The sequence below is a fragment of the Chinchilla lanigera genome, unplaced genomic scaffold (genome assembly GCF_000276665.1).
Source record: "Chinchilla lanigera isolate Chin_1 unplaced genomic scaffold, ChiLan1.0 scaffold00013, whole genome shotgun sequence".
Taxonomy (NCBI): Eukaryota; Metazoa; Chordata; class Mammalia; order Rodentia; family Chinchillidae; genus Chinchilla; species Chinchilla lanigera.
In genome coordinates, this window is record NW_004955414.1 from 28,952,084 (window position 1) to 28,973,913 (window position 21,830).

The window sequence follows — 21,830 nt, forward strand, 5'->3', positions numbered from 1 at the left end:
CGCCCATTTATTTATTGTCCATCATTGCTGTCTTAGTCCAATTGGCATTACTGTAATAAAATACTTGAGGCTGCACTTTGTAAACTTGGTAAAGAAGGGAAATTTATTTAGCTTACATTTCTAGAGGTTCAAAGAGCTGTGTCTGTGGTGGCTACCTTGTTGACAGAGTCCTAAAGTGGTGCAGGGGATCACATGGCAAGAAACAGGGAGGATGTATGTGTATCCATATCCTCTAATCTGTCTTATAAACCATCAGTGTTCAGTCACACAGCCTGCACCCTAATGATTTATCTAGTCTTAATCACTTTCCAAAGTCCTCCCTGTAAACACCACAGTTGGATTAGGTTTCCACCTTGTGGTGACTCACAGTGGGTGTTAAACTCCTGCATGCGTTTTAGTGGAGAGAAACGGTTTTTAAACTGTGGCTACTTCTTGAGCTACAACTGAACAGTGGACCATGAAAATATTTACTAGCTAGCTTTTTACAGAAGCCTTTGCTTACTCTTGGTTTAGAATATTTTGGAATTCTTTCTTTTAAATGTTATTTGAAGTTACTTTTTCTTTTTTAAAATTATATGTGTGCAGTATATAAGGCTGACATTCTTCTTGTACTTTATACATGTACATGATACATTGTAATTCTTTTTTTGTTGTGTCCCTTTCCCCTTTCCTCCAAGTCAACTTCTCTTCCCCATTTGCAAAAGCTGTATTTCTGTTTTATCCTTTTAAAATCTTTATCCTTCCTTATCCCATTTCTTGTTCTCCTTTCCATTGAAAAAGTTCTTCCTCCTTCCTAAAATCTGTCCCCTATTTTGTTCCTTATTTCTCACACAAGAGAAATCATGTAGTGTTTCAACTTGTGTGTCTGATTTATTTCACTTAAGGTTATTCTTTCCCTTTTTAAGCCATGCAGTCTACGGATATTAAAAGATCATTTAGCTTAACTTTCTGTCTGCTGTTTTAAGTTTCCTTCAGTACTTCTGCCAGATGAGCTATCAGCTCAGAGGTATAGGAGAATGAGATAAATAGAATTAAAGGTTTAATGGCAAAACATCATTGCATATGGCTGTTAAACACAGAAATTGCAACTACAAGTAAAGTAGATAGATGAACTGTTTTATTCTTTGTCCATTTGTTCACTCTGTCGTTCTCATTGATAGGCTTTGACTTTGAATTTATTTCCATGCTAAAGGCAGAGAGGAACCAGTTTTAGTGGAAAGGTAAGTAGACCCTACTTTCAGGTATTGTTAGGAGTGGTATTAATTCATAGCAAGCTAGATTTGAATGGTTAGATGCTCATGTTCAGACATTGAAATTCAGTGCTTAGTTTCCCTAGATTTGTAGCAGCTAAAACATGCAACTAAGTCCTTATAAAGATTCTTCATTAGTTATTGTATGCAATATATAACGGTGCAGAAAAATGTGTACAGGTTGAGCCAATGTAAATTTCAGTACTACATTTGGTAGTGCTTTGTAGTTTCTTACTTTATGAACATGGTAAACATGGCGAAGGAGGTAACTCTAAGGAAATAGAAGAGAGGTGGATCCTGTATCAGGATCAATATTAATAGGATGAAAGAATTTCTTCACTTTCTGTTGAGGAAATTCATCCTGTCCATAGCTTCCTATGTAAATGTCATCTGGTTTTTTAAAAGTTTCCATCTAATAAATGAAATAAATTTAGTAGTAAAGATTAGCAGAAAGAATAATACTGTTCCCCACCCCCACCCCTGGCATAATACTAGTCTTATTTTCGTTTATCAAATTTGTCAAAACATTTTTTAAATACAGGTTGTAATTGTTGTAAGAAAGTAGATACAGGAGAATGGCTAATTGAAGGGGTGAGGTTGTGTTGTCAAGTCTCTTTTTAGGGGTTCCTTCGATAATCTAGATTTTCTATTTTATAAAAATACTTAATTTTAAAAATAGTAGATGGGCATAAAAATATTTTAGAGGATATACTGTGAAAGGTAAATGCCTTCATCTCTCTTCTGCAGTTACTTAGTTCTTCTCTCTGGAGGCAATTAGCCCTTCTAGTTTTTGATTATTCTGCCAGAATGGCGTGTGTGTGTGCATGTGTGTGTGTTACTGGGGACTCTACAGGCCCTTCACACTGAGCTACATCTTTGTACCCCTCGACTCCTCTCCTTTTTGAGACAGAGTCTCACTAAGTTGCTCTGGCTAGGTTTGAATTTTCTTCTGCTTTAGTCTCTCTCTCTCTCTTTGAGACAGAGTCTTGCTGTGTAGTTCAGGCTGTCCTTGAACTTACTATACTTTTAAAATTTCTTTTTCTGTTGAGAGGCTTGTTATACATCGCGGTTTTTCAATTTTCATGAATACTATTCCTTAGCAGTATACATGGAGCCACTTCCTTCTGGTTTTATATACAGAGTATACTATTGTAGGAACATGCCATTTTATATACCTGCTTCTCAGTTGGTGGACATTCAGGTTTTCAGTCTTTTGCTATCAGTGTTGCAATGAATGTATCATTTTACCACATGTAAGATAGCTAGCTGCAAGTTAGAATTTTGGAAATACAGTTTCAGGGTCAAAGGTAATGGGCATTTAAAATTTGACAGACACTGCCAATTGTCCCCATGAAGACTGAATTTCTGTTTTCTCTATGTGCTTCTATCAATTTTTTTGGTCTTTGCACATTTGGTAAGTGAAAAGTGGTCAAGTCAAGATCTCTTTCAGCTTCCCAGACTACTGGGTTATAAATGTGCACTACCTTGCCAGGGTTGGTACTTAGCATTTTGGTGGGCTTCATGAAGAAAGGTTCTTGCTTCTCCACTTCTGGACCAAAGAAGCCAGTGCCTTTCCAAGTGAAAATGAATGGTAATACTGTTTTTTTCTCAGTATTTTAGTACTGCAGCTATTTGTCAATAGATGATAGAAACTTTTAGATCTTCTACTCCGTAGTAGAAATCTAAATAGCATGCTCTGAAGATGTGAAAAGTCTGTAGTTTCCTTAAGAGAAGTTTCATTTTTATTGGTTTTGCCAGTAAGTTAGTAGGGTGATAGTGATTGGATTGGGAAAGCTAAGAATTCCTAGAGAGAGAGTTTAAAAATACTGAGTGCTTGTAAGATTTTTGTTGGCACTGTGGTTAAGTTGTGGGAATTGTTTTTTTCTTCATGGAGAAAACTAAGTCATAGTAGTGTAAAATCACAGGTAAATAACAGAACTAGTTGCCTGACACTTATAGAAGACTTTCATCCTGAAAATCTTTTATCAAGCAGTCTTTGTATTGTTAAGCTTTAGGAAGAGAATTGTTTGGTAAGAATTTTCTGCCATTTGATGTTAGTAGTTTTGGTGTTCAGGCTTTGGTGGGGCAATGTCCTAGAAAATGATGGAAGAAAGTATATATAGTTGTGGTTTTGTTTTTGTTGTTTTGGGTTGAGTCAATCACATATATCACTATAAATCCTTGATTGCTGGAGGGAAAAATTGCTTAATATCTTTCTATCTTAAATATATATGTACATTAAGGAAAACTTCTGATACCTGGTATATAGTTGGTTTTTGATGTTTGTTGAAAATAATTTTATGACTGGGCACGGTAGTACAGGTTAGGCCAAAGCAGAAGGATTGTGAATTTGAGGCCAGCCAGGACTAACTAGTGAGAATCTGTCTTAAAATAAGGTACATAAGAAGAAAGTGAAGCTCATAGAATTATATATAACCTATTCAGTTCTCAGCACACTAACATACTTAGTATGTCTTTGTGATTAATACCTGTCATTTTTAGGTGTACTGATGCAGAATTATTCTTCATATCTTTTGTATAAGGTTAGTGTCTTGGTTACTGTTCTTGTTGCTGAGACAAAATACCTGACACCCAAAGTTAAAAGGGGGAAAGTTATTTGGCTCACAGTTTGTTGAGGTTTCAGTCCATAGATGGCTGCCCTCAAGGCAAAGTGGCATGGCAGAGGGGTGTCACAAAGGAGAAACAGTTCAAGGCAGGCAGAAAGCAGCAAGTCACAAGCAACCAGCAGTCCTCTTTCTGTCCCTGATGTTTTATCCAGCTACCCTTCCCAGGTAGCTCTCACACTCTTAATCCTAGCATCACACTGTGAATCAATCCCAGCAGCACATCCTTAATCTCACCATCACACACTAGATTCAACCACCTCCAAAAACCTCCACCTATGACCAGATCTAGCCACCTCCAAAGATCCCCATCTATAACCACATGAGGCTTTGGGAACATCTAGATACAAGCCATCACAGTAATATTTCAAATTTAATAGTTCTGACTAGTCTTTCAGATATTAAAATGGTGAAATAGTCTTAAACCTGAAGCAGGTTACAGTTAGGGCAACCATATAATTTATTATGCAGTGTTTCACTTTTGATAAAGGGGACTTTATTTAAAATTAAGCTGTCTGTAGTGTAACAGCCATTGTTAATTCCAGTCATTCTGTTTTGAAACCCTATATCATTTTTATTGTTTGTGGTTTGTTTTCTTTTTATGTTGTTTTTTTATTCGCTTTAAAATAAAAAATTAAATATATAAAATTAAGCTGGAGTCATGTTCTAAGCAGATCAGCACATGTAGTCACCCTGTTTGTTTATATTTGCTTTTATGTGTGTGGCACTGGAAATTGTACCCAAGGCCTTACACTGAGCTGTATTTCCACTCCTTCATCCCCACTCTTTCATTTTGAGATAGGATCTCACTAACTTGCTCAGGCTGGAATTCTGCTGCCCTAGTAGCTGGAATTATAGGCATGCTCCCTTGGGCCTGGGGTTTTGTTCTTATCTTTTGAAGTAAACTTTAAATTGAAAGGCATGTTAAGAAAGCCCAAAGGGCCTGAGGATGGAACACAGTGCTAGAATGCTTGCCTGGCATGCATGAGGTGTCCTGAGTTTGATTCCTAGTACTGTACCATCAGAAAACCCAAAAGATTAAAATGAGAGTCCTGGAAAGTTTGAGTATTTGAGCCACCCAGATTAAGAAAGAAAATATTAACAGTATCATAGAAACCTTCACAAATTCCATCTGTAATTTAAAAATTTTTTAAATTCCAGAATCTGTCATTCTAACGTTCAGCTGTGGATAAATTTTGCCTATTTTTGAACTTCATGCAAATGGCATCCATCATACAGAATATATTTTTTGTGCCTGGCCTCATTGGTGTAGTGTTCTTTTGTGAGATACATTGAGGTTGTGTGTAGCAATAGTTTCCTCAAGTTTGTTTTTAAATATTCCATTATATAAATATACTGCAGTTTATAAAATACACTGCTGACAAACAGTTGGGTTGATTTTAATACCTGGATAATGGGAATAATATTACCATACTGATTTTTCAATGTTTGGTGAACATATGTTTTAAGTTGGGTAAGTAAATAATTAGAAGTAGAATTGCTAGGTCTTAGGATATGCAACTGTTCAGTTGTAGTAGGTAATACCACTTTTCCTAAGTAAGCCTGTACTTTCATTGAGCAGTAGCCATCATGGCCTATTCACTTCTTAAAGGCCCCCATCTCTTAATACTGTATTGCATCAGCAGTTGAATTTTGAAGGGGACACATTCAAACTATAGCACCATTAAAAGGAACAACTCACTGGCATGTAGTACATTCACAATGTTGTGCAGCCACCACCTCTATTCAAAAACATTTCAGTTACTCTAAAATAAAACCCCTTAAGCAGTTTCTCTCTACTTCCTCACCAGTCTGCATTCTGTTGAGATACTGATTCTGGATATTTCATATAAATGGAATCATACAGTATGTGGCCTTATGGGTCTGACTTTTTCATTTGACATGTTTTTGAGACTCATCCATGTTATAGTATGTGTCAAGACTTATTTTTTAAGGCTGAATAGTTTTTGTTGTATATATTTGCACAATTTATTTACTTATTTGTTGAATGACATGTAGGCTGTTTGTACTATTTGGTTATTGAGAACAGGGCAGCCAGGCTGCAGATGTGTGTAGCTTGGTGGTGGAGAGCTTACCTAGCATGTATGTGGCTTTAGGGCCAACCTGCAGTAATGCCAAACAAAACAAAACAAAAACCACACACACACACAAGCTTCACAAAAAATCCCAGAACAAGGCTGGTATAAACCTGTGTCAGCTTGTTAAATACTTGTTTTTAACCTTTGTGGTATTTATGTAACATTGGAATTGGTGGGTCATGTGATAATTTTAGGTTTAACTTTTTTTAAGGAACTACCAAATTATTTTCCACAGCCTGTGAACTCTCTCACATCCCTACTAGTGACATGAGGGTTCTGATCTCTCTAAAGTTACAATAGTATTTGTTATTTTCTGTAACTTTGGTAATCCTGGTGGTATTGGAAGTGGTATAAACCTTGCTTTTTTTAAACGTCATTCTGTTGCTGGTATATATATTTTTTATATATATATATGTATAAATTTAGTTTGGATATAAACTTTGTATCTATTGAACTTGTTGAATTCATAATTTCAATAGTTTGTTATTTTTTTCTATATTTGAATTTGCTGATTTCCAAATGCTTTCATGTTCTTTGTTCCTATTTTGAGTAATTATTGTAAAGATGCAGTATTTTTGTAAATGGCTTGGAGGATATTTAATAAGGTTTTAAATTTTTCATTATCTTAAATTAATTTTCACTGTTTCTTTTGTCTTTCAGTTTTCTTTCCTTCCTTCCTTCCTTTTTTTCTTTCATTCTTTTGAGGCAGGGTTTTGCTATGCTGTTCAGGCTGGCCTTGAACTCACTTTGTGACCCAGGCTGGCCTTGAATTGGTGGTGATCCTTCTTCCTCAGCCTCACCAGTGCTAGGGTTACAGGGGTGCACCACCACTCTTGGTACTGTCTGTATTTGTTGAATAGTGATCCTTAGTAATCGCTCATATATAAAGGACTAGGGTGTTTGGTTTTGGTAGCTGATAGTAGCTTCCTCAGTTTTATTTCCTCTCTGCTGATCCCTTGACTTCCCACTTTGTGGATGCTGGAGCAACTTCAGGGTTAGCCCTACTTCTCTTTTGCACCGATCCACATCACATTTGGATAGTAAGCCTAGAGTCATTTATATAGGAAGTAAGACTCACAAGTGATTGTTCTGTTTTTTGAGCAACATTTTAATTACCTTGATTTTCTCATCTAGTTTCTTTGTTCTGATTTTGGAATTTTTCTTCCAGGCTCTAGGGGATTGGTAAAGGTAGGTCTTGCTTCCTTATAGTAGTCCTTTTCTGTGTTTTGCTTGGGTTGCTTAGTGTGCTGTGGGTTCTCTGCCAGTTCAGCCTCAGTTTTCCTTCTAGAAATTCTCCTACTTTATTCTCTGGCCCAAATCCCTTTTTGCTTGTTTAATGGAGTTATTTTTGTTTTCAGATTGTTAGAGTTTTTTTTTTTAAATTATGAAAATTTGGACATAAAACACATGTATCTATTCCCCAGTGTAAATAAAGCACAAATAGAAGCTCCTTATTTTCTTTTCAGGCATCTCAATATTCTGTCCTGTGTGTGTGCATTTCTAAACAGTACAGAGCATTGTTTTGTCATGCATGAGTCTTATGTAGTAACATACTTTACACACCTTTTTGATTGTTTTTCATTCATCATGCCTTTTGTTTTCTTAGTGTATCTTTTCTAGTGTTTTGATGGAATTTGAGTATGGAGCATAAGTTATCTTGTGTATTTCTTACCATGTCTTTTTAAAAAGGGCAATTTAAACACCTTTTGAATATATTGTCAATATCTGACATGTAGGAGAAAGGATGTGGTGTTACCTGTTCTTGTTTCAACTGGTGATGATAGGTAAATATGACACCTAGCAGTGTTACACAAGTAGGCAATTGAGTCTCACTGCTGACCTGTATTTGGTGTTATAAATCCCTTTGGGGACAGAGAAACACCATTCAGTTGTGTTTAGGGTTTAACCGAGGTTGAATAAAGATTTGGGTTATTGCTGGAATGAATTTTAGTACAAACCGTTAAAGAAACGGCCCACAAAAGGTAAGTTACTTGTCTGAAGTGAAAGGAAAACACAGAGTGACCTTTTTTTGTTCTTTCTGCTTTACTGCATTGAACCAGAGGTTGGAGTCCTCTGTCGTTAATGCTTATGTTAAATTTTGCTTTCTTTTAAAATATTTATTGTATATGAATACTACAAGATTTTTACTAAGAATGAACCTAAGTCCTTGAACTAAAACTTTATTTATTATGTTTTCTTAGGTTCAAAATGGTTTCAATCCCAGAATACTATGAAGGAAAGAATGTTCTTCTCACAGGAGCTACTGGTTTTCTAGGAAAAGTACTTCTGGAAAAGTTGCTGAGGTCTTGTCCTAAGGTGAATTCTGTGTATGTTTTGGTAAGGCAGAAAGCTGGACAGACACCGCAGGAGCGGGTGGAAGAAGTCCTTAGTGGCAAGGTAAGTGGTGAATGACCATTTGCAGAGGAGAAAAAAGTGTGTACTTGTACCCATAATAATGATAGGCATTACAAACTTAGCATAATAAACTCAGTATCCTGAAAAACATTCGTAAGAAAATTTTTTTATTAAGTTGCTCCACTGTGGACTCAATCAGTAGGAAAAAATGAAGTTTTTCTCTCATGGGTAGAATTTTCTCACCTTTCTGATAGAGACTTAAAGTATGTTTTTCGAGCACTCGAGACAGGTTATTTGTCTTCAGTAGTTTGAATTGTCTTTAATTAGGTAGTTTTGAACTACTGACTATGCTGTGAGATACTGTGCTTTGATAACACTTTAATATTTGTAAGGACCATAATTACTCTTCTCTTAATGATATTAAGAGAAAAGTCATGTTTGAAAGTCAGTATTTGAAAGATGACAGAGGTCATATAGGATATCAATATACTTTTGAGTCTTTAAAATTATTTCATAATCATAGTAAGCTTGTGAAGTCTCTCAAAATGAATGAATTTATGTGACATTCATTGATTTTAAATTTGGGTTGGGAAGCTCTAAGCTTGATTTTGGTACACTACAGGCAACTCTCAAAAAAGAATTTTCATTATAGTATTTATTTTTGAATAAGAAGGATACTCATATGAGTATCTAAATTTTTATAGGTCTATTTAAAAATCTCAAACTGTGGAAAACCCTTCTAGAACAACCAGACTTTTTACTTTAAGTGAACTTGTAAGAGTTCTTCATATTGGAACTAATTGTCCTGTCACATTATCATATCTTTGATAGTATGTGGCAAATATTCCTCATAATGTTGTTTTTTTTCCTAATCCTAGAATGTAAGTCTTTCTCAGAAATTTAGAAATTATTCTTATTCTTTATAATTACTCAAATTAGTCTCCCTTAACCATGTATTTTTTTAATTCTTGGTTGTGCCCTTTTGAGACTCCTTTACTTCCCTTAAAAGCTATGAAAAACTCAAAAGTAGAAATAAGTTAAAGAGAAAAATAAAAGATAAGACAGTAGGAAACAGGGAAATAAATCTTTTGTAAGTGTGAAGGGGATGAGAGGTGGAGGGTGGGGACGTAAAAAGAATTAAGATGCCTATGCACATGTACCAAGCACCTACAATGAATGTACTACAAATGTGTACCCTAAAAAACAAAACAAAACAAAACCAGCCTAGTGAGAAAGGAGTCATAGAGGGGGCTCTATGACCACCAGGCCTTTGCTGAGTAAAAATGCTTACATGTGAATTTTGTTGCCTTCTCTGCTCTTTGCTTACCAATCTTGTCATTGTACCTTGAACCACTGATACAGATGTGTTTTAGTGCCGCTCCCCACATCTCATTCTACCACTGAGGGATTCATCTTCATTTACTTTTAAGAAAACATTTATTGTGCCTATTTAATTTTGGGCATTTGACTTGACATAGGGCATTGAATTTAGGGATAGATAAGATATGGAGTCCTTGCTTTCTAAAGAATTTTTAGAAAGAAGGAGGGAAGGAAGGGAATATAGAAGTGTTGAGAAGTTGGACAGGAGCAATTAGTGAAGTTGATGGCTTGGTAGGAGTGGAACACTTATTCAGTACTCTCGGTGTAAGAATGGAGGGCTTGAGTATTCTTGCTGTAGGAGTGGAGGGCTGAGTAATCTTGATTAGGAATGGAGTGCCGGAATAATCTTGGTGTAGGAATAGAAGGCCTGCAAAATCTTGGTGTAGGAATGGAGGGCCTGAGTGAAATGTAAGAGATGGGCAATTGGGGTGAGATTTCTGAGGCAGTGCATCTAAAATTTCCCTCACAGTAAGTCTAATTTGTAAAGAAAATGGGTATTTTATACTTCAAGCCTGAAATTTTGTGGACATATGACCATTATTTGGAATATAAAAATGTTTTCTCCCCAAACACTTGACTAAAATTGATAACTCCGTGTTATGGTTTCGATGTAAAAATGTCCATCCAAAGTCTCATGAGTTCAGAGCTCATGGACTTTGAGCAACTGAATGGATTGTTAGGGCTCTAACCTCATCAATAGACTAACCCACTAATGAGTTCATGGCTGAACAAGCTGTTAAGAAGTGTTGCCTAGTTGGAGGAAGTAGTTCCTGGGGGCATCAGTGACTAGAGGCATGCCTTTGAAGGGACTGTCTTTTCTCTGGCTCTTTATTGCCCTCTGTTTCCTGGCTGCTATGAGATGAGCTATTTTGCTCCACGGTGCCCTTCCATCCTGATGTTGGAGCCAGGTGACCATGGACTGAATCCTCTGAAACTAAGCTAAAAATAAAACTTTTAAGTTGTTTATGTCAGATATTTTGTCCCAGCAATGAAAAGGTAATTAATACACTTATTACTGGTGCCTCAGGTTCCTCCTGGTGTGTTCCACCACTTAATCCTGAGAGCACATTTTCCCCATGTATTGCATTGCTGGTGAATCAATAAAAATGAGTCTTTTTTATGTCAAGTAGCATTGAGTGTATACTTGAACTAAGAAATTTTAAGTCGTACTGTGATTTTGAAACAGTAGTAAAGAATATAGGCAAAGAATATATATCATAGTGGAACATTAACTTGTAGCAGGGTTTCTCAACTTCAGTACCATTGTCATTTTGGGCTGGATAGTTCTTTACTATAAGGGCTATTCTGTGTGTTTTCCTGACCTCTACCACTGGGTACAACTAGTGCTTGTCCTCCCCATCCCATTTGTGTCAAGGAAAAATGTTTCCAGATGTTACCAAATGTTGCCAGAGACCAAACTGCCCATACTTGAGAACCACTGATGTATGACAATGAAGGGAGAAAAGAAAGAAAGAAGGAAGGGGGTGAAATACACACACACACACACACACACACACACACACACACACACGATAGCTAAGATAATTATACTACTAATTTCTCTTGGTTTATCAAAAGGAACAATAATTAATCAGTTATGCATGCCTGTATCTAGTAATCTGAACTACTACTTTGAAGATAACAATATGTAATATAATAGCCGTTGTTTTCTACCATCCTGTTTTGAAATTCTGTATCTTTTTTTTAATTCTCTTTAAAATAAAAAAAATAAAAATAAAAGAAACTATAAGAAAAGAAACTTCATTGGATGGTGGGGATTGCATAAGGCCATTGATCATGGACCAAGGTGAATGTAGCTCAGCAGTTGAGCACTTGGCTAGTATGTGCAAGGCTCTGGATTTGATCCCTAGCACCACAGAATATAATAAAATAGTTGATCATGAAGTAAATTTTGGAAAAGCAATAAAGAGTATTCAGAAGGCATCAGTGAATGTAGTAAAATAGCAATCAGAGTACTGGTGAGTTAGACTCACTGGGAAAGATGATATTGAATAAAGAGATGGTATCTAGAAAAAGGAATAGGATCAAATTTGAAATCTAGCTTATGAAGCAGTATGATCACGTATATCCTAGTGGTAGTGGTTATCAGCAGTGAGGAGAATGAAGTATGGATCCAAAGTGTTTGTTTTTGACTGCTTGTACCTTAAATATTGATATTTTCAGGTCTCTGGACTTGATCTCTTCTTAATAGGTCCAGTGAGGTGGTCACTCAGCACTGAGTTAAATGTTTATCTTTTAAATTAGATTTGGAAATAGCTTCATATAGTTTTGATTTTGGGTGTTCATTTTGTTTTTATCTGGATGACCTCTTCTGTTCTTAGGGCTTCAGTTCCTGCTGCTGTGTGTGGTTAGAAAACCTATATTGGTTCTGGCTCTCTCCCCACTGAACTCTCAGACCCACGAAGTCGCCACCCCTGCAGTGGCATATAGGCACTTTACACTTAAGATTCACAAGACTGAATTCATGTCTTCAGAACTGTTACTTTCTAGTATTTTCAATCAGTTATTCACCTAACAAATGTTTATCAAATCTGTATCTTTTTGAGGCACTGTGCAGTTTAGGGCCTATGTCCTAAGCAAAACAGATGCAGTCCCTGTTCTCTTTCAGTTTACATTTCTTATCCCTCAAATCTAGTCTAGTTGATGTTACCTTCTAAATATCTTTAAAAAATGTTTTCATGGTACTCTCGAACACTAGTCTTCTACTAGTCTACTACTTCTACTTCTACTTTATAATTTCAGCGTCTTCTCTCCCTCACTTTTGTCCCAGTGCTCACACATACCCTTCTATGTCTTATTTGTCCTTTAGATCTCAGCTTAAGTGTCATCATTTTCTCTGAAAAGTTGTATGTGGTCTTACGAAGGGGGGGTCATGTGTCCAGTGCAGTATCATAGCACTGTGTTGTTAATCTGGTTTTACTATTTATAACACTGTCTTAATTGTCCATTTACTTGTTTTTAATACGAGGCTGTAAACAACTTTAAAGGAAAGCCTATTTCCTTGTTGTCTCACAGTATAGAAGAAGGTACCTGGCTAATATGAAATGTTTAGTAAAATTTTTTAAATAAAACATTAATATTTAAGAAACTAGGAATAGTGGAGGGAGAGAATGTTAACTGTGAAAGTTGCTTAGGAAGTTGGAAGTGGGCATTATTTGTAATATATAGATGTTCTTCCCAGGTTAAGAATGTTAGGGCTGGAGATATAGCTCAGTGGCATAAGCGCCTGCCTGGCAAGTGCAGGGTCATGAGTTTAATCCCCTGTACCGCCCCCCCCACCCAAAATGCTAAAACTTCTAAGAATGGGCTGTAATTGGAGTGTAGAATCACAGTGTGCTGGAACTGTAGGTAGCATAGGTGTTGCTCTATTAAGTCTGGTATAAAAAACTAAAACTTGCTTCATAACTTGAATGTGCTTTTGTACTTTAATCATATTGTGATACAGTTGGTTATCCAGCAAAATTTGTTCCTTTGGGTATAAAAAAAGTTACATTTTCAGCTAAAGCCTATATATATATTTTTTCAAAGTTTATCTAATTTCTAGTGTATGTATTGACTCCGCAACTTCTCTTTTTAAAAAATTTCTTCAAAGATTTTCGGTTGACAATGAAACAGTATTTTATTCTACTAAAAGGATATAAAACTGAAATGAAATAAAGTGATAAAGTCTGGATTTTGGAAATCTGAAAGATCATTTTAAAACATTGTCTTGATGTGTTGCTCAAGTCTACTCTGAGCAATAATCTAATTAACCAAAACATGTAAAGTTCATATTTAACTCTGCAAATTCTCACTTTTCTGCCTTTGGCTAACTGCTTGACCTCTTTGAGTCTCAGATTCCATATCTGTAAATTACAGATGGTAGTGGATGGTTGTGTGAGCCCTATTAGGATGTTTTCTTTAAGAATAGCAACTTTAACCATTGTATAGTTTAAGTTATTAAAACATCATTCTTGGTGGGAAAAGGATTTATTTACAGTGGGTTTTAGGAAGTGGAAAAATATTACCCTAAAATAAACCTTTCTCCTCTTTGATAGCTCTTTGACAGATTGAGAGATGAAAATCCAGATTTTAGAGAGAAAATTGTAGCAATCAACAGTGAACTCACCCAGCCTAAATTGGCTCTTAGTGAAGAAGATAAAGAGGTCATCATAGATTCTACTAATATTATATTCCACTGTGCAGCTACAGTACGGTTTAATGAAAATTTAAGGTAGGTGTTTGTGTAATACTTACCAAGTTGCATTGAAAGTGAAACTGTCATATGTTAACTGTGGCTTTCAGTATTCTATAGTATGTTAAAAGAATTTATTTTTTTCAGTTTAAAAACATAAGATTAACTTTTTATGTTGACTAAAGTTATTGTCATAAATTTAAACATAAGAGAGAGAAAGGCTAGAAATAGAGAAGAAGCCCTGTGTGGTAGGCACATTCATAATCCCAGCACGTGAGAGCCTGAGGCAGGAGGATTGCCTATTTGAGGCCATCCTTGACTTAGTTCAAGGCCAGTATGAAATACAGTGAGATCCTGTGATTGACAAATAAATAATATAATTGGAGAAGATTAAAACCATTGCTTTGGTAGCAGTTAGCAAGAAGCTACATTGGATGTAAGTTTAATTTGGAATTAATATTTCGGACTTCAGTATGCTTCTTTCAAGAAAAGAACGTTGCAAGTTTTCATTATTTTAAAAAATATATCATTACTATGAATTTAGAATAATGATTCATAGTTCAGAGCATTCTTGTGATAGTGTATCCAAAAATACAGGTTTTATGATGTTAATCTAATTTATAGTCTTGTGGCAGTTAAATTAGTGTAGCCTTCTTTTAAGGTTTCAAAACTATTTGAAGGCCTTCTCTTTAAAATATTTAAGTTATAATTCAAAGGATTGTGATATTTATTGCTTATCTATATCAAATGTAGAAGTATCAACCTAACGTTGCATAATAGGTGAGAGTTCTGTGCCAAAGCCTTAACAGAACTCTCACCTATTTGCCCCTATTCTGGGTGAGAGCACTGTAATAGTCCCTTCCATTTTTGCAGTAATACTTTCATGCATTATTTTATTCCACGCTAACAGTGTAATATAGGCAAATCCATCTTACAGTTAAGAAGCTGAGACAACACTGTATTGGAAAGAGAAGGAACATTGGAATTACCTTAGTTCTCATCTTGACTTATTTATTAACTGATGAGTTCAGGCAAGTTACTAACTTCTTTAAGTTTATTCATCTGTAAAATTAAGATAATATTCCTCAAAAGGTTTTTCTTCCTTTAGAAGTTTAAGTGATATGTCAGCTTGCTTATTTACCAAAGAAAATTTGAACACGTATCAGTTGGCTTTATTTCCCTTTTGGTTCTTTCTGTTTAGCCAACAGGTAAAATACTATATGGCAATTATGTGTTCATGATTCAGAGGTGATGAAAGAATGTCATTAGAGCTACATGCTATCTCATTTTCACAAAGTATGCTTGTATTATATCTATTTATATACATGTTTTTCTGTATTTGCTAGAAATTGTCTTTGGATGATGTACTCACAGGTAGGATTTTAGTTTTATCTGTATATAGTTTACCATGAGCACATATTAATCTTCAGATAAAATGTATACAAATAAATACCTTTGTAAAAATATTTTCGGTGCATGGGCTGGGGATATAGCTCAGCGCCACAAGTGCCTGCCTGGCAAGCGCAAGGTCCGGAGTTCGATTCCTGGTACCAAAAAAAATTTTTTTTTTCAATACAGTACTTAAGAAATCTTAAAGGAATCGATACTCTGACCAACTAATAAAACTTTTATTTCCTATTTAAAATTTTTTTCTTTGCATGTATGCGTTTTTGCATGTAAGTATAACAATTCATTTTCAACTAATATTTCCAAGATTGTGAATGTGGTCCCTAGTTTTTAGTACTTTATCATGCTTAAAATTCATTTGTATAAAATGGTTGATCTAACATATTTTTCTTCCGTGATTCTGGCCTTCATTATTTTCTTGATAACTAAGAGTTCACACAGCTCTATTAAGCTGAGCATGCTTTCAAGAAAAAAAAATGTATAGAGATAATGGCTAGTTGTAGCTTAGTCTTCATTAACTTAAAATTAGACACTTTTAAAAGGGAATTTGATTTGTTAACAGGCAGCATTAATGAGGGTGAATCTCATCAAAGTAACATTTACAAAGGACATTCTCTTTTTCTGTTCCTCTTGGGATTAGAGAGGCTACCATTGAGGAAAAGGATGTCTTTTCATTATTATTCTATGTTCTTACGCTAGAGAGTTTGTAGGAGAAAGGGTTGATACTGTATTTTTCTCTTCCTTATCAAGGTATGCATGTTCTCTGACAAAGCCATAGCCGTTACATCAAAATTATGTGCAGCAATTTTAATAGATATGGATATCTACATGGTGATAGGACATTAGATTTTAGCCAGACGTTCTAAAATACTAGAGTTGGTGCTATAGTATCCTCTTACAAAAACAATTATTTTTATAACCACAAATATAAAATTGCACAAAGCTCTTAGTGCTGAGGAGGAAGTATACATTGGTATCTTGGGGGAGAAACCAAGATATAGTTATACATAGTCCCTATTCAACTGCATATAGTTTACTAGAGGAGATAGGATATGCTTAAATATCTATCACAGAGGGTAGAAAACAGTGTATAATCAGCCATCAAGTGCTGTGAGAATTCAGAGGATATGATTTTAGATAAGGTTCCTAAATCTTGAGATGGGGAAAACATTCATAGGAAGATTAGGAATTATACACACTGACAGAAGGTGAGGGGAGAAGCAGTACTGAGAATAATATAAAGAGTTAAGTAGTTGATGGTGGGGTTTGGTATTCCTTAGGTACGACAGGTCCACTAACCGTGAAGCTGGATACCGTTATGATGACAAAGCCTTTGTGTGTGTGTGTGTGTGTGTGTGAGAGAGAGAGAGAGAGAGAGAGAGATATGAGAGAGAAGAGAGAAAAAAGAGAGAGAGAAAGAGAGAGATTCCAGAAGTATGGGTATAAATATGAAAGTAGGTTTCCCAAAAGAAACGGAGATAAAGATTGATGATTAGAAAAGACCAAGAAACTAAAGGACATTGTCAGACTTCAGAATGTATTATTAATCTTAAGAATTACTAGAAAGTGTGTTAAAAATGCAGACTTCTAGACTGCACTTGTTAAATTCTGACCCTCTGGTTGTGGAGTAGCACCCAGAATTCTTAGTTTTAGCAACGAGTGTTAGTTGTGAATTAGGTGCTGTTGGACTTGTACTTTTAGAATCACTGTTCTCACAATCAGCTTTGGAGACATCTTTAAAATTACAGATACCTAGGTCCTCTGGCCTGTGATTGATTCATTGGTTGCCAAATATCTATGTTTATATTAAGGTTAAAAAAAAAAAAACAGTGGCTGTTACAATAGTGATAAAACTCACCTTGGCATGGTTTTCTCAGTGTTGAGATGAGGTGAAAAGAAACTCATGTCAAAGTGGTCCAGGGAACTTAAAATGCATTTGCATAGGCTTTGTTTTAGATATTAAAAGTATCAGGATGAGGTCTAGGTGTCTGCATTTTTAATAAAATCCCAGTTATATGTTGTGCCAGGTATGGGAGTACTGGTCTAAGGTGTTTAGAAGTAGCATCTAGATTTTGAAGAACCCTAGGTGTCTTTTAAGACAGATGAACAAGAAAATTTATTGGCAGTTCAAGTTGAACTTTCTCTTTTCTTTTTGAAGTGGTTTCTCTGTCTATATACAATGAAAGACCACAGTTGCAAAGATGTACTCATCTTCTACCCACTCCCAAAAGCCTATCTTTAGCATTTATGATTCCATATAACTAAAACACGATGAAACGTTCTTGTTTAGTAATATATCTGATCTGATCTGATGTGTCAGGATCTGAGCCTAAAGTTCAACAAAATAGAAATTGGGTCAGGGTAAAGTAGACTGAGGTTAACTAGTCTGGCAGAAAGATACCAAGAGTTAATTTAGGGTGGCACGAAATAGCTTCAAGTTGAGCTCTTCAAATGGGGTGGAGGGAGGCAAGGCACAGGAGTGTGCCTGTCAGGTTACTCCTTTCAGTGACCCAGAAACTGAAACCAGCCTCAGAAGGGAGTAACAGAATATCCAAAACATTACTCTCCACACCCATTGTTTTGCAAATGCAAAAGAAAATAGCACATTCCCTAGCAGACTGGTCCTCTCTGAAATGTCTTCCATTTTAGATTTCCATTTGAATAGATCTGTTTGCCCTCAGTTGAGATAAGGAAAAAAAATACAACCCATGATTATAAGATTCTACTCCAGTTTCGTTAAAATTCTTTCTTGTTTTTTTTGTAAGTTCTCATACACTACTAAATTAAAACAAAAAGTAAGGCGTAGGTGTCCCTCCACTCCTATGAGTTATTCCTTGTTTCCTGTGACCCAGAACTTCTTGTCCTGTCCTCAGGAACTTGTAACAAAATATTCTCTATATACTTGCCCCCAAACAGTACTCTCCTCTTTCCCATTGTGTTGCAAACAAGATAGATATCAAAGCACTGCTTTATAGTCAAGTGGACTGGAGTCTACAGATGACAGTATCCTTGCCATTTCAAAGAATTAGTTGGATTTTTTCCTTCTAAATACCAACAATATAATTATTATTCAAAGTACACAAAGCTATGTTTATTTTTTTTTAAATTCTTTTTGAACATATTTTACATGATTATAAACATGTGGACTAATTTTACCTTTAAAATTTAATATAGAAATAACTTCTATATTTCTAAGTGTTATGACTAATTTTAGTGATTTGATATATTGTCATAGATACAGTATATAATTCATATGAATTTAAGGAGTTTTAATTTCTTTTTGTTCTGAAAATTACGGTGAGGAGAAATTCTTTTCCTCTGAAAATTAGGTTACCTACATCAATAAATATGTCATTTCTATAACTCCTGGTTCTTTGTCCTAATTTCTTTTTGATCAGTTGGGTCAATTTTTAGTGTTACTCAACAGTATAAGTGCTCTGCCCCTTTATCACTGGTATTACCTCTTCCCCCTTTATTTTTTAATTCACAAAATTGTATATATTTATCATACACAACATGTTTTGAAGTATATATACATTATGGAATGGCTGCATTGAGCCAATAATGCATTACCTTACATACAGTTTTTGGGGGTTGAGATCACCTAAAACATACTCTCCGTGACTTTGAAGAATACATTGTTACTAATTATTGTCATAATGTTGTACAGTAGAACTTGTGCTCATTTTTTAAAAAGCTGTAAGCAAAATTTAATAGAAAAGAAAAACTACCCAACATTTATTACCTGAATATTTATTGGCTACCTGTTTTGAGACTATGTTGTGAACAGTAGTAAACGCTTGCAAGCTATGTGTTTCACTTACAGGTTTAGTAGGTAGATTCCATGTTGCTTCCCACTTACAGGTGAAGAAATTAAAGCATGAGTGTTTGAGTAACTTTGCATATTAGTTGATAAGTAGGCCAAGCCAAAATTTGAACCCAGTCTGATTCCAGAGCCTTGTTCTTAATCCTGCTTCCCATGACACTACATATTTTATATTCATTCAGATTTTCCGTGTTCTTATGGTCTTCATACGATTATATTACTGGCTATATTCTTTTATTGTGATAAAACACTGTACTTGCTTTGTTGAATTATTTCATTCATAATGAATATTTGGATTCTCTAGGTGTCATTAGTAGATGCTTCATTGATTACTTTCTTGCATATATGCTTTTGCTTTTGTGGAATTAGTTACTTCACTTAAATTGTAAGAAGGAAATATATGGATCATTTTAGAGTCTTGCATATGCCTGTTGTAACAAACTTTTATCATAATGTCCCTTTGAATTTTTAAAATACTCTTTTAAAAGTGTTTGTATTGTTACTGAGAGGGAAATAAACATTTTTATTTTATAATATAGCATAATTTAATGTTTCTGAACTTTCTTTGGTTTATATGTTAATATAATTTAACATTCCTGAGTTTTATTTGCCATTTTTACTCCTTTGGTAACTGTACCTTAGCATTTTATGTATGTATGTAGGTATGTATGTATGTATGTGTTTTGAGACAGTGCAGCCTGGCCTTGAACTCATGTAGCCCAGGCTGGCTTCAAACTCACAGTGATGTGCCTGCCTCAGCCTTCCAAGTGCTGGAATTTCTGGCGTGTTCCACCATGCACGGCCTTACCTTAGCATTTTAAAATTATTCAGCCATTCCAGTTTTTTCTGCTTGTGACATGTCCATATCATGAAAGATTAAATTTTTAGAAATTAAGGTGCAGAAGTAGTCTCGGATAAGTTCCAAATACAGAGAAGCTAAAGACTGAAATAATCTCACTATATTCTTGTTCAGTTAATTTTTTAATGTGTTCTTTTACTTTTCACTTCTACAATAAAGTTTATCATTAAAAAATTGCTTTTTAAACCTAGATGTTAGAATGAATGTCCTTCATACTGAAATAAAATACATAAAATCAGACCTAAAGGATGAGTTGTAAAGAATCAAAAATCTGTTTCTGTCTCAGATTTACAATATTTTATTTTCACTTTTGTTTACAGAGATGCTGTTCAGTTAAATGTGATTGCTACACGACAGCTTATTCTCCTTGCACAACAAATGAAGAATCTGGAAGTGTTCATGCATGTCTCAACAGCTTATGCCTACTGCAATCGAAAACATATTGATGAAGTAGTCTATCCACCCCCTGTAGATCCCAAGAAGCTGATTGATTCTTTAGAGTATGTTTGTTTGAAATTTATAGACATTTCTTTAATCCCAAAGTTTTTTTTTTCTTTTTCCTCTCTCCTCCACATACTTAGCACATACTTATCTCTGTTTATTCAACAAATAATTGCATATCTGCCATGTTACTTTTTATTTATAGATTTATGTCTGAGTGGTGAAGTCAGTGTGGAGCTTTCACATTTGATCTTGAATAATGGTTAGGGAGAGCCCTGTGAACAGTTCATCCATTATAGTAGGGATTCTGTTTTCCAGGTGGTCAATCCCAGCAACCCAGAAAGTACCTCTGAAGATCATTGGTGGTCTAGTTGACTAAAGGCTACATATATCCTCCTTCCTTTCCCTGTCCATACAATGCAGTATATCAGTGTTGAGCCTTTTAGGTCTTCATTGATGATAAACAGCTGGCTAGGGCATGCATGCCATGGGTTTGCCACTATTGCAGCGTATCTATAGACGGGTCTTTAATTTTTAGGGAATTAGAGAAGTCTTTGTCCTTTAATTCATACTCCTAGCATATTGCTTACCATGTTTCTGAGGACTGGGATCCTATCAGTAGTGATTATTATCCTATCAGTAATTATTTCTGAGGCCTGGGATCCTATCAGTAACATGAATATTGTTAAGTACACGATAGATGGATATTAAATGAAATACGCAGAAAAATTCCATAATGGAGATGAGTTTTGGAAACTAGGATAGTTAGCTAGGCCTCGTGGCACAGTGCTATAATCCTAGCACTCAAAAGAGACTCAGGCAGGGGGCTGGGATTTAGCTCAGTGGCACAGCGCCTGCCTGGCAAGTGCAAGGTCGTGAGTTTGATTCTTGGTACTGGAAAAAAAACAAACAAAAAGACAGAGGCAGAAGGATCACTGCAGGTGAGGAAAGCTTGGGCTATATAATGAGTTTAAGGGTAGCCTGGACTACAAAGTAAGATCCTATCTCAAAAACAAGAAAAAATAAAAAACTGGGATAGCTGATAGGAGAACAGAAAACTGCAATCCTACAGAGCTAGAAGAGAGATTTTAGCCAGTAAACTTAATGATTTGAGTTTACAGAGCCTAAAACTATCTGGTAACAAGTAAAGGTGATAATCAGATTACCAGCTCTTTCTCAGTCCCTTAGACATGTATATATCAATGCTAACAAGAGAAAAAGTAGTATGTTTCATTAATTTCCATAATTGACTTTTCCTGGAGATAGTAAACACTTTTGATTATGACCTGAAGTTGAGTAGCAGTCTCCTTTCATTTTGATTAATGTTCTTTTCCTTCCACCTGAAAAAGTATTTGTCTTGATCATCTCCATTTTATGCTTCCTTTTCAGTTAGT

General features: G+C 35.3%; 1 protein-coding gene across 8 annotated transcripts in view; it reads left to right on the top strand.

Moving 5' to 3' along the window:
- Far1 (fatty acyl CoA reductase 1) overlaps positions 1-21,830 on the top strand; it is a 58,088-nt gene that overhangs the window by 13,549 nt on the left and 22,709 nt on the right. For all 8 annotated transcript variants that reach the window (XM_013512007.1, XM_013512011.1, XM_013512013.1 and 5 more), the window contains exons 2-4: positions 8,175-8,370; positions 13,767-13,942; positions 20,316-20,495. In XM_013512007.1, coding sequence (XP_013367461.1) covers positions 8,182-8,370; positions 13,767-13,942; positions 20,316-20,495 — 545 coding nt within the window. In that variant the 5' untranslated portion in view covers positions 8,175-8,181. The remainder of the gene's footprint in view (positions 1-8,174; positions 8,371-13,766; positions 13,943-20,315; positions 20,496-21,830) is intronic.